General features: G+C 31.7%; 1 protein-coding gene across 5 annotated transcripts; it reads left to right on the forward strand.

Moving 5' to 3' along the window:
* Nucleotides 1–1,449: 1,449 nt before the first annotated feature.
* LOC116766149 (cholinephosphotransferase 1) lies at nucleotides 1,450–13,388 on the forward strand. 5 transcript variants are annotated; one of them, XM_032655856.2, is made up of 8 exons: nucleotides 1,450–1,814; nucleotides 4,672–4,912; nucleotides 6,354–6,512; nucleotides 7,701–7,826; nucleotides 10,016–10,174; nucleotides 10,247–10,372; nucleotides 10,667–10,796; nucleotides 12,978–13,388. In XM_032655856.2, exons 1-8 carry the CDS (start codon nucleotides 1,603–1,605, stop codon nucleotides 13,064–13,066), a joined length of 1,242 nt encoding a protein of 413 aa, XP_032511747.1. In that variant the 5' UTR covers nucleotides 1,450–1,602; the 3' UTR covers nucleotides 13,067–13,388. The 5 variants fall into 5 exon arrangements, with proteins under 5 accessions (XP_032511747.1, XP_032511745.1, XP_032511748.1 ...); XM_032655854.2 differs by lacking the exon at nucleotides 7,701–7,826 and adding an exon at nucleotides 8,672–8,803; XM_032655857.2 differs by lacking the exon at nucleotides 7,701–7,826 and adding an exon at nucleotides 8,672–8,803 and having other exon boundaries at nucleotides 12,996–13,388.
* Nucleotides 13,389–14,919: the final 1,531 nt, after the last annotated feature.

Raw genomic sequence — 14,919 nt, forward strand, 5'->3', positions numbered from 1 at the left:
AATATATTATTTATGGAAAAGGAAAATTAAGAACCTTCATATATCTATTGGAAGTTTATAAATAGAGTGACCAGATTGCTTACAAAATTTTGTAATAATGTTAAACTCCTAGTTTGATATTATTTATAAAAATGTTGTCCATCCATAAATATAAAATAAAGACATCGTGCTAAATTATTAATTGTAATTTTATCGATCTTTTGAAACTTTGATCTCATTAACTCTGCCTTTTTCTAAAAAAAAATACTATCCCTCACCAATGCTTTAAAAAAAAACAAAATAAGATCAAAAATTAACACATAACCATAAACAATATCCATTTTATCGGAAATGCAACAAAGCATTCATTTTCGTAGTTTAGAAAGTGCGAGCTAACTTTGTGTGTGTGTAGTTTAGAAAGTGCGATCTTTAAGGGAAAATTTGACAATTCCGAATTAAGCCCTCTAAATTAGAGACCGTCGTGATTTAACATAATGATTTCTAAAAACAAAAAAGAATTTAGAAAAAATAAAATATATAAAAAATAAAGATTCTAAATAAGTTATGGATTCCAGGTTTAAGCCAAGGTTTTCAAATAAACAGCTTTTTGCAATTACCAGGATGTTTCAATAACAATCTCTTATATTAATATCTACAAGAACAATCACAGACATAGATTAAAAAATAAATATTTCAAGCCCACGCAATTAATCAAAAATTACACATACACAAAACTATCTATATATCCAAAAATGAGTAATTATTTTTTTGTTAAAATAACATATCGTGTTGATTTTTAATTATAACAAACAATGAGAATAATTATTCTTTAGGTTATTTATTGACCAATGAAGATGATCCTTAATTGACTCTTATTCTATATATATAAGAACGTGAAAACAGCAGAAGACAAATATGAGAAATAATTTTTGATAATTAGAGTTTGGACAACATAAAAACAATTATTCTAGCAATAAATGCACTTTGCAAACTGAACGGCATAGTTATCTCAATCAATAGCTAAATCACATTTTTAAGGTAATGAAATCTAATTTATTAAGGGAGTGCTTCGACTGTAAACTATCGTCATCCTGTAGTCAGACTATATAATAAAAATAAGTTATAAAAAATTATTTTTCAACACAGACAAATTTAATTAATATCATCTGGATGGTGTACATTAGCAGTATATCTTGTGATCTTTTTATGCAGAAAGCAAATGTTATAAGCCATTTTCAATTCAATATAATGCTTGCATTCATTACGTTTAACAAAATTACATGTATAAATAATACTAAATGTTAACTTGACTGGTTAAAGTTACCAAATGTTTTACTTACCCATTAAAATGTATAATGTTTCGTGAACTGGTATATTTCAGTTTAATACCTGACGTTATAAGTCAAAGTCAAATATGACTGTCACCTAAAATTTGACAACTGGAATCCGCAGCTACAATTTCTGCAAGAAAAATGACACATTGCTTGTGGCCCACATGGTAGAGTGATGAACGGTTTGATTGATAGTGCCGTTTTTATTCATTAATTTTCGCATAGAGCGAATATTTTTATATAAAGTGAAGTGTTAATTTTAACTTGTTAAATGACGTGACAGTGATTAAAAATGCAGTTTTACAAGGAAAGGATTCTTAACGCTGCTCAGTTAAAAAGACTCAGTGAACACAAATATTCGTGTACGAGTGCTAGTATTCTGGATGCTTGGCTTCAACCTTGGTGGTGCTGGCTAGTTTCAAAGACGCCGCTATGGCTTGCTCCGAATCTCATTACTATTCTAGGATTAATAGTGAATATAGTTACTACTCTCATATTGGTCTGGTAAGTGTTTATTTAACTGTCAAGATTCGTCGTCTCGCTAAATTGCGAAAATCGTGTCATGATGTAAACTAGCGGAACGACTTTCATTTTTGCTTCTAAAGCTGCTGATAACTTTCTTCTAACCTACATAACACTTGTAACTATTTAAATAATTTGCTATCTTATAGCCTTCTGACATTCAGATTAATATTGGGCTAAGTATCTTTTCCGTTATATTATGCGGTGATCGCCTGATTGGCGGATTCTGTCACGCCACTAAGTGATAAGATATTAAAAAATGAATTCATTATTACATTTTTATATAATATATTGGTATAATTATTACGTATATTTTATATAAAACACGATATTTTGTTTTTAGTTTTATTTATAATATCAACTACTTCAATCAGAATATTGCATATTCCCAGATATAACCTCATAACTGTCATTTATTTGGGTTAATAGAATAAATTAATATAAGAGCCACAAAGCCCCTAATAACAGATGATTGAACATGATTATTTTATTCTTAACGAGTTCTTAAATTCTCAAATATTCTACAGATAGAAACCGTATTTTATTGCTTAATAAAACTAACCTACATAGCACTTATTAACATTACTAGTTCTCAACTCATAGAGATTCTATATTCATATTAGATTTAAATCCTTTTCTAAAATAATGGCATATAAATATTTCAATAATCAGAACATTGAAGTGAAGTGAAGCAAATAAGATAAGATTTTACTAGGATAGTTTATTTATTTATTAGTACTTAATCATTTCCAGTTTTCATTAAATTATGTATATTGTAATTTAAAAAAAAATTACTCATTAATTAAAGCAGTTACTATAATATATATGTTAAGATAGACAATTTTGTATTCTATGAATAAATAATAACATTTTTTAAAGTTATCAACTTTGGAACCATACCAGAGCTAGCCTTTATTTAAATGGTTTAGTAACTTATTGAGTATATTATGTTTTGTGTCACAACAGATAAAGAGGTATTTACATGTGTGAAGAAAATACAGCCAACGACAATGATTTATTTTATATATATTGGATTTTTGCAATCGATTTAAAATGGAAATTAATAAGGATATTTTGTACAATTGCTTTAGAAATTAAATATCGCCAGAAACATTTAAACAAGTACATAGGTACACTACATAATACATAAAGTATTTATATACAGAACTAGTATTGATTTCATATTATATAACTGTATTATATAACATTTTAGGTATGCTGTCTGTCAGGATAAACTTAGTAGCGATAAAAAAGAATGTTTAGAGAAGACATCCATGCATCAAACCTGTTTATAGGGAAACTATGTATTTTATTAAATAAACCCTAAATATTTCAGTAGTAAATGGGTGCCTAGATTTTTCTGGAAACTTTGTAGCCATCTAGAAATTTGATTTTAAATTGCCCCCAAAGAATAGAAAGAAGGACAGAAGTTCTAAAAAAATTTAATAATTCTTTCTCTATATATAAGAATTTGGAAATTAGAAATTAAAAATAGAAATTAGATTTTGTTTATATAATAAAGGTACTTTGTTTTTTCTAAGTGTTTACATTTAATATGAAAAAATTAATACCCCAAAAATTATATATTTAATAATGAATCCCCTTTTTCCTTGTCAAGGTAACACTTGAGAAGATATTTACCAATTTGATTAACCTTTTCATGTTTTGTAATACTTCATAAAAGCAAAAATCAAAAAAATATACTAGAATCTAAAGACTGCCTTGATTATAACCTTTGTTTAACATACGCACCCCTTGCTGAGTAATAACTGTCAGGTGTTTGACAGTTGTCTGTCAGTTGTACAATCAGATGAAACTATTTCAGAATCACTATAAGACAACACTGGCAAAATATACTGTGCAGGTCTTTGCACGGATGAAGGCCATATTATATTTAAAACGGCACGGAAAAAAAAAATTGAATAATTGTAAAGTTCTATTATATTTGAGTTAATCATGGATAGTCAGTCAGATGTAATTAAGAACCAAATTTCCAGGTAGAAATGACATCAATCTGTTAATCATATTTTTTATTTTTTTCCTTTAAATATCTTTCTTAATTAATAATCATTTATTTGATCTAATAATTGAATGTGAAGTAACATAATGCTTGATTGTTATATATTTTTGTTATTCTCCCCTTGAGTAGTTAGAATTCGATTTAATAGCAACACTACAGTTATGGTCGTTTGTATATATATAACCTATCCAGTGATGTTGCAAATAAAATTTGGTTTTTGTTTGAAAAATAGTCATAAAGTATCAAGTTTAAAAGTTTTTCATAAATTCTTTTTCTTTGACAACATAGTTTAAAACCTATTGAAAGTAGTTTTAATTAGAATACTATGTATAATATGTATATTATTTTGAACTAGCGGCCTTGTTAAAGTTAGCATCTTGTTATCGCTAGTGAGACTAGGTAAATATTGTCTATGATTATTTGTTTTTACTGTATACATCAAATTTGTAAATAATTTATTTTGAAAATTACTTCCGCTATTTATGTGTGTATATAATAGAATGAAGAACTTTATAATCAACCACTATTAAAATAAAAAATATCAACTGTTTTATTACTAACTCACTCGTGTACTTAAAAAAAGTCATTTCACAACTAAACAAGTACTGTGAACAAGTGGAACTGTTGTTCAAACTGAATAAACTACTAATTAATTTGTTTCCCAAAAAGCAAGATAACAATTTTAACTCAACAGACATTTATACATGTTTTTCAATTAAAAAAAGATAACATGCTAATTCAGACTGTAGTTATTAAAAGTTCAAGTTACAAACAGTTTTGGAATCATTAAAATCACTGATTAAGGATATATGATCCCAGGTATAGTCCAGATGCAAGACAGGAACCGCCACAGTGGGCCTTCGCCCTCTGCGCGTTGGGAGTGTTCGTGTACCAGAGCTTGGACGCTATTGACGGCAAGCAGGCTCGTAGAACCGGCAGCCAGTCCCCATTAGGAGAACTCTTCGATCACGGCTGTGACAGTATATCGACAGTTTTCATCGCACTGGGGGCCTGTATAGCTGTGAAGCTCGGGGAATATCCTACGTGGATGTTCTTTCAGGTTGGTTTGTTTGAATCTTTTTTTCTTGGTAATAGATTATAAATAAATTATGAGAGTTACAGTAAATTAGAATTTTCATATTGTGACAATTATGTAGTATATTTTATGTCCGTGCTATGTAATGAAATTTTTCAAACTCTAAAATTCAAAACATAGAATGTGTGGCTCATAGAATGCCTCATTGTTGGTTGAGACTGTACTTTCGGAATTAATATTATGAGTATAAAGAATTAATTCAATCGTTGGATGTCGGTTTACAGCCGACATAAACATCCTACGTTATTATTGTGAAACGTCTAATGAGAATTTCGTGTATTCTAAAGAAACCTTCGCTGTAGTTGGACAGAAAACAAATTTATGCGTATCGATTATACTTAAGTTGGCCTTGATAATGTTCATTGAGAAACGGGCAAGGTCTGAACGATGAGCTCACTGTAAATTCGCCCGGGAATCTTGGCATCGTGTCATAACAGCTGGAGTTTGGCCAATATAAGTCGTTTATTTTACCTAAATTGGTATAATGGATTTACGAATCTGTCAACACCCGCTTATTACTGGCAGTTTTTACTTTTTATATTGTAGTTAGAATTTTTGATTCATAAATCTTCATCGATGTTTTACAGGCATAATCTGTTCATTTAATACTTATGATAACAGCTTTTACTACGATTCTAATTTCAGTGTAGACACGTTACGCTAGACGTTTTAGAATTTGTCAATACTATTATGTAACCTATGCGATATGGCGTATTACAGTGACAGGGAAGTTGTAAATTTAAACGTATATAATTTTTATGCTAACAATCAACAAGGCGATAGTATTTTTTGTTTTATCTTATCATTATCATACGCTTCCGAAAATTTATCACACTCTTATTAAGAAAACAAAATTAACAGACCTGATGGTTTTTACGTAAAAAGCGTTAAGCCTCTTGTGTAATAAATAAAAAAATTAATACTGTTTTAATTTTTATGATGTCATAAATTTTATCAATCTTTTAATCTTCATTTCAATGTTGTGTTGTTACGTTAGCAACTTTAAAGTATTGTTTTATGTCAAAGAACAATTTTTTTATAGTAATAAAGTACGAAAAGGTTGAAATCATTGCGAATTTTTAATGTCTAAGGAAACGTTCCGATCTAAAACATACCGGTTACGTATGGTTAGACGCGTTGAAAATGTGGAAGGAGATTGCAACACTAATTTAATTCTGCACAATCTACTTACATTTTAATTGCCAACTCACTGTTATTATATTTACTACTAATTAATTAATATATTCTATTTGATTCGATATTTAAAAACTTATTTATATTTTATAACTAATATAAAATATGTACGTTATTTTTATTACATATTATCATTCAGATATAACAGTTCCTTTTAGTGATATACTTGTTTTATAAATAATTTAATTATGATTTTTAATATATATTCCAGTGTTTCTGCGCTATGACGTTATTTTATTGCGCTCATTGGCAAGCATACGTCACTGGTACCCTCAAAATGGGCCGGATTGACGTCACCGAGGCCCAGTACACAATCATAGGGATCCATCTCATATCAGCGACCCTCGGGCCAGACGCCTGGGCCACTAAGGTAATGTAACATATTACGTAACTTAGAATCTTGTAAAATTTCTTTGAATAGTATTAAATTTTGACTGAAATATCTTTTAAAAATACCCACATGAATATATTTATATTAAATTAACATGCTATAATAATATATATCGTGCATGCATATGCACTTGTGTGCTGAATTAGGTCTTAATTATATCTCTGGATGGCTGCTATTGGATATTCTATGTGTAATCTTAAGGATATAATATCAATTAATATTACCTGAATATGCTTAATATCCAATATATGTATTTCTCTGTACTCTTTATAAATGAAATAGTCTGATATAAACCTTTTTATTCAGATCTAATGCATTTTTTTTTTATTATTGGTTCACGGTATAGCTATGTTTTATATAGAATACCTCTATGTTATGTTTGTTTGTTAGGAACACTAACAAAATTTTAAATCCTTTATGAGGATAATAAAAACTATACCACATTAAATTAGTAAAACATTTTCTAAGGTCTTTCCGCCTACTTCGTTAAATTGAAATCTGTTGAGATTACCAAAAAAAAAAAAACATCTTTGGGGAAAAAAATTAAAATTTCTACTATTATTTTTACATACCTAACTCAGTATCAGCGTGTTTTGTAGGACGAAATCTTGTATAGATTTTGTTAAAATCGAATGAAAGAATAAACTATGAAAAGATAGTGACGAAGTCGACTACGTTTGATAATTTTTTTTTCTAATCTTTACCGATTTAAGTTTTACTGACCGTAAAAGAAATTATGAGTAAAAAAACGCCCAAACGTGTACGTATACATACACATATAAGTGTTATTGTTCCTGTATGCCGTAAGAATATGTCAGCTATAAATTACCAAACGCTGTAAACACATCAAACAATACAATATAGGGCACTTTCACTAGTTTCTAACAGGTTTCATACTTTAAAGTTTATTTAAAAGAGAATAAAAAAAACAACTTATATTTACATTTCTCCGTCAGTTGTCTGATAATAAAGTATATACGTATAATAAGTAAATAAAAAAAAAACAAAAAAAAAAGCAACCACACAATTTTCCCGTCATCAACAAGTGAAAGACAAAATTGTATTCTATGTAGTGAGTACAGTAGACTTATCCGTAACAGGTGATTTATTGTTCAGACTTTACTGTAATTATAAATTAATTGGGACACAACGGCATCCTGACGTTAGATCGGCTCGCTGGAGGCTCGCTACTCGCTAGGTGGCGCTGCTGTGTTGGGGGCTACCCTGACGCTTGGCGCTCTCGGAGCAGCCATCGCCAAAGGGGGGGTCGGCAAGAATGGATCCACTGTCGCTGTGAGCATCCTAGCGGGTCGGGGGCTCGGAAACTTTTTTGACGAAAAAATGTATAAAATGTCATTTGATATTAACAATATTATTGTTGGTAGCTCTTGATTTGACCAGTTTTGATGACGAATGTCATAATAACACGTACCGAGCCCCCGGACCACAAGCGCCTCCAAGTATTTTTATAACTGTTGGGCTTAACGCTTAGTATTATTGTAATATGTAACTAAGACATAGTTTTGGTTAGTTGTTTAGATGACTCTTCTCATAGCTTTTAATCTGTCGTTTTCTCTTCGGTTAACTGTACTTCATATTTAATTACCAGGGTCTGTGAATAGAGCCGACGCACTCGAGATAATTTAATATTTTATATCCATTTATATTAAATATCAATAGATGTAGTTAGTGTACTGTATTGTGATCTTAAAGAGTGTGCGACGGCTCTTATAGATTTAATTCTATACTGTACCATTGCTTATTATCATGTGGGTTTTTTTAATAGCATGTTTTTTCTCGTATTTATTTAGGTTGTGCTCTCTGTTAAATTATTGTTATTATTATTATTTATAACATTGAGCATGGTCTACTTTGAACTCCTACTGTACCGTATTATATAGATACTGTCATGTGTCTAGTGTAAGCATTTATGTTATTCTATGTGGTCGGTTTTAAGTCATGTGGGTCTTCACTCATTTGTATGACACTAACATTATATTAAGATGGTATTATGTTAACTTGGTAGTTGATTTATCTTGCATAGTCCACAATGATGACTGAACTCCTTGAAGTAGAGTAAATTTAAAAAAAATAAATCGTCAATTTATCACTATATTAATATAATAATCGCGCTGCAGATTCACGGTTTAGATATACCGGTACGGCTGTTCACGTGTACGTTAACGTTTTCAACGGCGTTGTACTTTGTCGTCAACTTCGCCGCCTCCTTCAGGCACAGGGGCTGTGGCAAGAACGGATCCACTGTGGCCGTAAGACATGCACATGCATGCACATGTGGCCATGCACATGTCGCATGTCATGCACATTATGCGCTGGTTACGGGTTAAATCGATATGGAAATTGGTGCTGTTATATAGCTGATAATTAATTTGTATACTTATTATATACAATTCTTTACGTATTTTTTAAGTGGATCTGCATACAATACATTAATTTCCATACCGTATCATAATAAACTTCTGTGAACTTTACAACCATTTCTCATATGATTGGCATTTTGGTACATCGTCATAATCTCATAACGAAATACGTTCCGACTGTACATAATATGTAAGTCAACTCGTCCTACATCCACTTGGCATGTTCAATGCATAACCTTCATACATTTAATGCATGTAAAAATAATATCCGATCGGTAAATTGTTATAATATATTTTTCGTCACCCGTTATTATTAAACATTTCAATGACATTCGACGACTCTAACACACAATGCCTTGAATCGGATTGATTATGTTTTTAAATGTACTACGAATAAACGAGCATGCGGCGTAATGAAAATTTTTTAGGCGGGATGAAAAAGAATGAGTGAAGAACACATCGCTGTCGGTGTAATATTTAATTTTAATTTTTTTTTTTTTTTTTGTTAAATTAATGGCATGTGTTTTATTATTTTGCCCCCATGGCCGCGGTCGCTGCGGACCTAATCGCATGGTGTCATGAACATTCGCGAATACATTAACAGTTGCCATCTACCGGCGTCGGTTTGAACCTGTTGTCGAATTACGCTGTGGTGTTGGTGACTGGCACCATCGTCCTCGGATACGTTAAGGTCATTATGAAAGGCGGAGTCGGCAGGAACGGGTCCACGGTCGCAGTAAGAGTTTTATTATCACCAATCGGTGACACGATACGGCTAAGAGCATGTTTGTTTCCCGTGGGTTTGTTTTGTTTTGGTCGTTTGTCCGCTGTGTTTTTTTTTTATTGGGATATAATGACGGTATATAGTTCATTTGTCAATGTATTCCATATTCGATGTAATTTTCTCGTTCATACTAACGCATGTTATATAGTATAGTCGCATGGTTGGCTTGTAATGCTGTTTAGCCCTGCACGTCCGGCTTTTTGGCTTTCGCCTGCTCGACGACTTCTCTGTTCTTAACTCTCACGGGATCGAGAACTCCAGAAGCCGCTCGGGTTTATCTTCCTTCCAAGATCAAGCTACAGCCGATATTTTTCCAGGGTACCAGTATCCTGTCCCCGGTGATACCATTCTCATTGGTGGTAGTGCCAGCGTTTATCATCTTCCAGAAGAGCGAGTCCCAGGTCTATGAGAACCATCCCGCCTTGTATATTATAGCGTTCGGTATGGTTACTGCTAAAGTAACAAATCGCCTTGTGGTAAGTGAATTAGTTGCACACATTACTTTTAAAACATGAAACAACGTCATCATCATTCATCTGCCTATTCAGGTGGCGCATATGACGAAGAGCGAGATGGAATACTACGACTGGTCGCTCCTAGGCCCGGCCATGCTCTTCCTCAATCAGTACTTCAACCACGCCCTGCCCGAGTATTACGTGCTTTGGCTTTGCACGGTAAGGATTGCTTTTGATGAAAAGATATTAAATAGTAAGAAATGTGTATTTTTATCATTAATTTTGACTTATTTAAGAGACAATGTTTCGATAAATAAAATGTTACCGGCATGTATATTTTATACTCCAGACGTGATTCTCTTTTAGGAAGTTAACCTTTTGATAAAATTGGTTGCACATTACCACAATGTGGTCTTCAATTTTTGTCTATTACATTTCCCCAGGTGATAGGGAACATTTGCTTGTTTGTAACAATAGTTTCTATAATCTTATAATATTACCATTTCTTCACAGATATGGGTCGTGGTTGAACTGATCCGTTACTGTGGTCAGATATGTCTGGAGATATGTGACCACCTGCACATCAGCCTGTTCAGGATAACGAGACAGTCGCCGGCAACAGCGTCGCCTCACGATAAGAACGGTACGAACAGGGGCAGGAGGGCCAAGAGGGTGCCCGCTTAGAGGGGGAGGGAGAGGGGGGTTGTCAAACAAACAACCTGTATTGTATGTAAATTAAACTGTCCAAACTTGGTATTTGCATTGATATCGATACAAGCACAGCAAGTTCAAACTTAAAAATGGTTATGTTAAAAAACAATGTTCTATTAAATCTGTGGGGGGAATCGCCATCTTGGACGTATCTTATATATCTGTCTCTTTCTCTCTTCCCGCAGTTTACATTGTCATTAAGCTGTAGGACTTTATTATCATTGGAATTAGTTAGTAATTGTAGGTCCTCCTTATGACTCATCAGTATGACACGTTGACAATTCCCAATCGATTGACTTAAACAATTTTGTTCTTCACGTGCCCCACCGAGATATCTAAACGCTTGAATTAGTGTGAATATTGTCATTTCAGTAACATGTAAACAGCTATGTCGCTATACCCAGTAAGATAAATATATTTTGCCGTTTGGCTGACAATAAATTGTTTTTATTAGAGACATTTAGTTATGTATATTTTAAGTCTATCGAATCATAATAATGTAAAAAAAAACTTGGTTTCTTTATCCGCTCTTCATAGAACTCATTTTTTATTACTAGAAAATAAAAAAAAATATCTCAAACTTCCTTAATGTACTCTTAAATAATAAATAACAGACAAGGTTATGAAAATGACGCTGAACTCTTAACGATTAACGACTAGACATTTTAATAGGACGATTAGGGATTCACTAATTAATTATTTGTTTGAACAAAGTTTAAAAACCGACTTATTTCTAGATGGCATTTGGAAATACGATAGTTACGAAATATATGTGGGGAAGTGTTGAATGTAAGTTGACGTTCTCTCTACATACATCACCCTGTAGAAGTCTTGTGACGTCATAGATTCTTTTTTGACAATCATGTTATACACTTCTCTAGACAGTTTATATACATCCTGTACAGTGTTTAGTGGACGGTTACTAAATGAAGAGGTCGCCATATTGGTAATAAGTCTCGAAAATTGTATGAACTATGCTCACCGTGTTTTGGATGTTAGTTATAATTTATTGACAATCTTCTACAGTATCTTTGGAATTTTTCTTTCAAACTAATACTTAATCACCCTCAACCTTATTCTTAATCATATTGGATTGAAAATGGAATGCTTTAGTAAATGGTGTCGGCTCAACTAACGTAGCACTGCATATTGCTAGTATGTATCGTTAACGCAAATATGGTCTTAGTGGAGCTGTTGACATTCTATATAGATGGCAATGGATCCTTATTGTATCTTAAGGTCCAATTTTGCGTTAACAATCTCGACTATATAGTATGTATATCAAGTATATGTAATGCTGAAACGCTTGCTAATATTATATATATTTTTTCCAGGCGGAAGGTAATCTTAAAATGTACTTGTTTATGATTGTGAATGTAATATTCTAAGGCAATTTAAATATGATGTGTAGATTTTTAAACGTGCAGCCAGTGAGAGTCCTTGACACAAAGCGGCCAAGATTAATTTAAAAAATTCACGTAGTCTGTTACGTCGCTCAAATATTGCCACATATAAAATCTATATAATCAGCTTACACATTTTTTTTTTCAATTGTAAATTGTTAACACGAAATTTATTTTATATTTTTGTTGATCATGTTCTGTTGGATTCAATGGCGTGGTGTTGCCAGTAATAAAATTTTAAATTTTGTGTTCAATTAGTTTAGCACCAGCGGTGTTGTAAATAATGTGTTAATATAGTTTATAAATGTTACAAACTAGATGTATGATACTGTGGAATGTATTTTTTATGTGAAATATAAGCGAATGTACATTTTGAACGCTTGTTTTATTCATTGTCATGATTTTAAATTGTTCTATAGTTTCTTTATGTAAGAAGTTTTGTAAAATGTTTACAGATAATTAAATGAAATAAAACCCACAGGCTCAGGTTAGTGTAGCTTTATAGTCGCTTATGTATGAGTTATATATATTATGTTAAACGTTATGTACAGTCGACAACACAAGCTATCTATGTTAATGTAGTATAAAACAATTATGTATGTAACTAACGTAGCACTTAACTTTCTAAGTAACGCTTCATCGTAGCACCAGCTTTGTCCATATTAACTTTCATACTAATATAATTAAATGGATATACATAGGAATTTTAGTTTGTGTTTTTATTACAGTGTCGAGTGAGAGCGAAAAGTCGGAGTCTGAGGACGTCGCCCCTCTTATTAACAATAACAGTATTAGTTAATGTATAATAGACAGTTAAAATTTTGTAATTGAACATGTTTAGAGGTCATAGACAACATGAGTTTTGACAGATCTAATGACAGCAAACTTAATGTTGCCAGTTTATTCATGTTGTCTATTGCCTTCGAAATATGCTTTTCTAACGAAACCGTAAAGAGTTGCAACAGTAAAAAATTCTAAAATAATAATTATATTAATTAAATTGTGATTCTTAATGTTTTACTGATGTAATTAATGCAATAAATTATTTAATATAACTGATACATCACAATAATATAAACCAAGGGAGACATTTCAAAATAAATTTTTGATGTTGCTGTTTTTTTTTTTCTTTGATTTAATTTACTTTAAACATCATATCGTCACCTTAACCCAAAGCTGAGTCATAATAAATGTATGGAAAAGAGATCTGAAAAATAATGTTATTACCAAACTTGACGGCTTGTATGTGGAATATACATATTACATAAATCATTTCTGGGTTTATTTGTTTAATTATAGGAAAATAATTGTTATTAGATATATATATGTGTATATATTATAATAAGTTTTGTTTTTTTTTAAATTATAGTATTAAACCTTTTTATAATTCTGTGATACTTAGAAACATGATTATTATAGGTTAAAATATTCTTTAAGATTGGCTCTATATTTAATAATAACGATTCCACACAGCAATCTTGGCTTAGTAAAAAAAATATCGATACTTTAATAGAAATGCATTCATTCTTGTTTCGTAACTTGGGAAAAACATTGGCATTATCCTAAAATAAAAAAATGTTTCGATACAACAGACAGTATTAAGAGCTCTTGATTGTGGTGGGAAAAGCCAATGTCGGTTTAACCACGTAGCAAGAGAAGCAATTGCTACAGGCCCCGCGCAAAACTGGCCCCGCATATTTAAATCCACTCGTCTCTGCCTGAACGTAATTTTTTTGACTGAAACTTAGTAAGATGTGGTATGTTGAAATGAAAGTAAAATATACTCCAACGATATTGGTGATTAGCTCAGCAACTTTGACAAAGATTATTGGATTGCGAAAGGAAACAGCGAACTGCAACATATAAACAGTGACTTTTTAAGTTCAAAGTCAATTAATGAAAAGGAAATTAGCCCACGATTCTTGCAACAGTCATTTTTCACATATAACCATAAACCTACTAATAAAACTCATATCAGAAATTGGTTGTGCTATTCAGAAACTAAAGGGTGACTTTTTTATTTTGTGTGTTAAGTTATAGATTCAGATATTAATCAGTCAGCGAGATTTACTAAAGATGGGTTCGATGACTGGAAGAACGCGAACAAATTATTAAATAGGCATGAAGAAAGCATTCCGCATAGGAAACATATAACTTCGCTGTCAAATGGAAAAAAAGAATGCGTGTGTGAGCCAAATTGAGACTGAACAAAGTTATTGGCAGATGCTCTTAAAACGAATTATTGCAGTCACAAAGTTTTTAACAGAACGAGGTCTTGCGTTTCGGGGTAGTAATGAAATTGTTGCTTCAACTAACAATGGAAATTACTAAGGTTAATTAGAATTACTTTCTGAATTTGAAGATTTTATGGCCCAACATATTCAAACTTATGATCATAAAGGAAAAGGGCACACCTCATATTTATCTAAAACAACATGCGAAGAATTTATTACATTGATAGCATCAAGCATGCTAGATCAAGTTATTTGTCAAATTAAGAGATCCAAGTACTATTCAGTGTCATTAGATTCTACTCCAGATATATCGCATGTAGACCAACTGACTCTGATAGTACCCTATGTTTTACCATCTGGGCCAGTTGAGGGATTCGTTAAATTATTGGATATGGAAGGCCATACTGCTGAACAACTC

Source organism: Danaus plexippus, chromosome 15 (assembly GCF_018135715.1).
Source record: "Danaus plexippus chromosome 15, MEX_DaPlex, whole genome shotgun sequence".
NCBI classification, from domain to species: Eukaryota; Metazoa; Arthropoda; class Insecta; order Lepidoptera; family Nymphalidae; genus Danaus; species Danaus plexippus.

What these genes read in the sequence shown, in the direction of transcription:
- LOC116766149 (XM_032655854.2), top strand. Translation starts at nt 1,603, where the DNA reads ATGCAGTTTTACAAGGAAAGGATTCTTAACGCTGCTCAGTTAAAAAGA. An exon ending in CTACGTGGATGTTCTTTCAG is followed by an intron (nt 4,913 to 6,353) that starts GTTGGTTTGTTT and finishes TATATATTCCAG; the next exon opens with TGTTTCTGCGCTATGACGTT. An exon ending in AAGTAACAAATCGCCTTGTG is followed by an intron (nt 10,175 to 10,246) that starts GTAAGTGAATTA and finishes CTGCCTATTCAG; the next exon opens with GTGGCGCATATGACGAAGAG.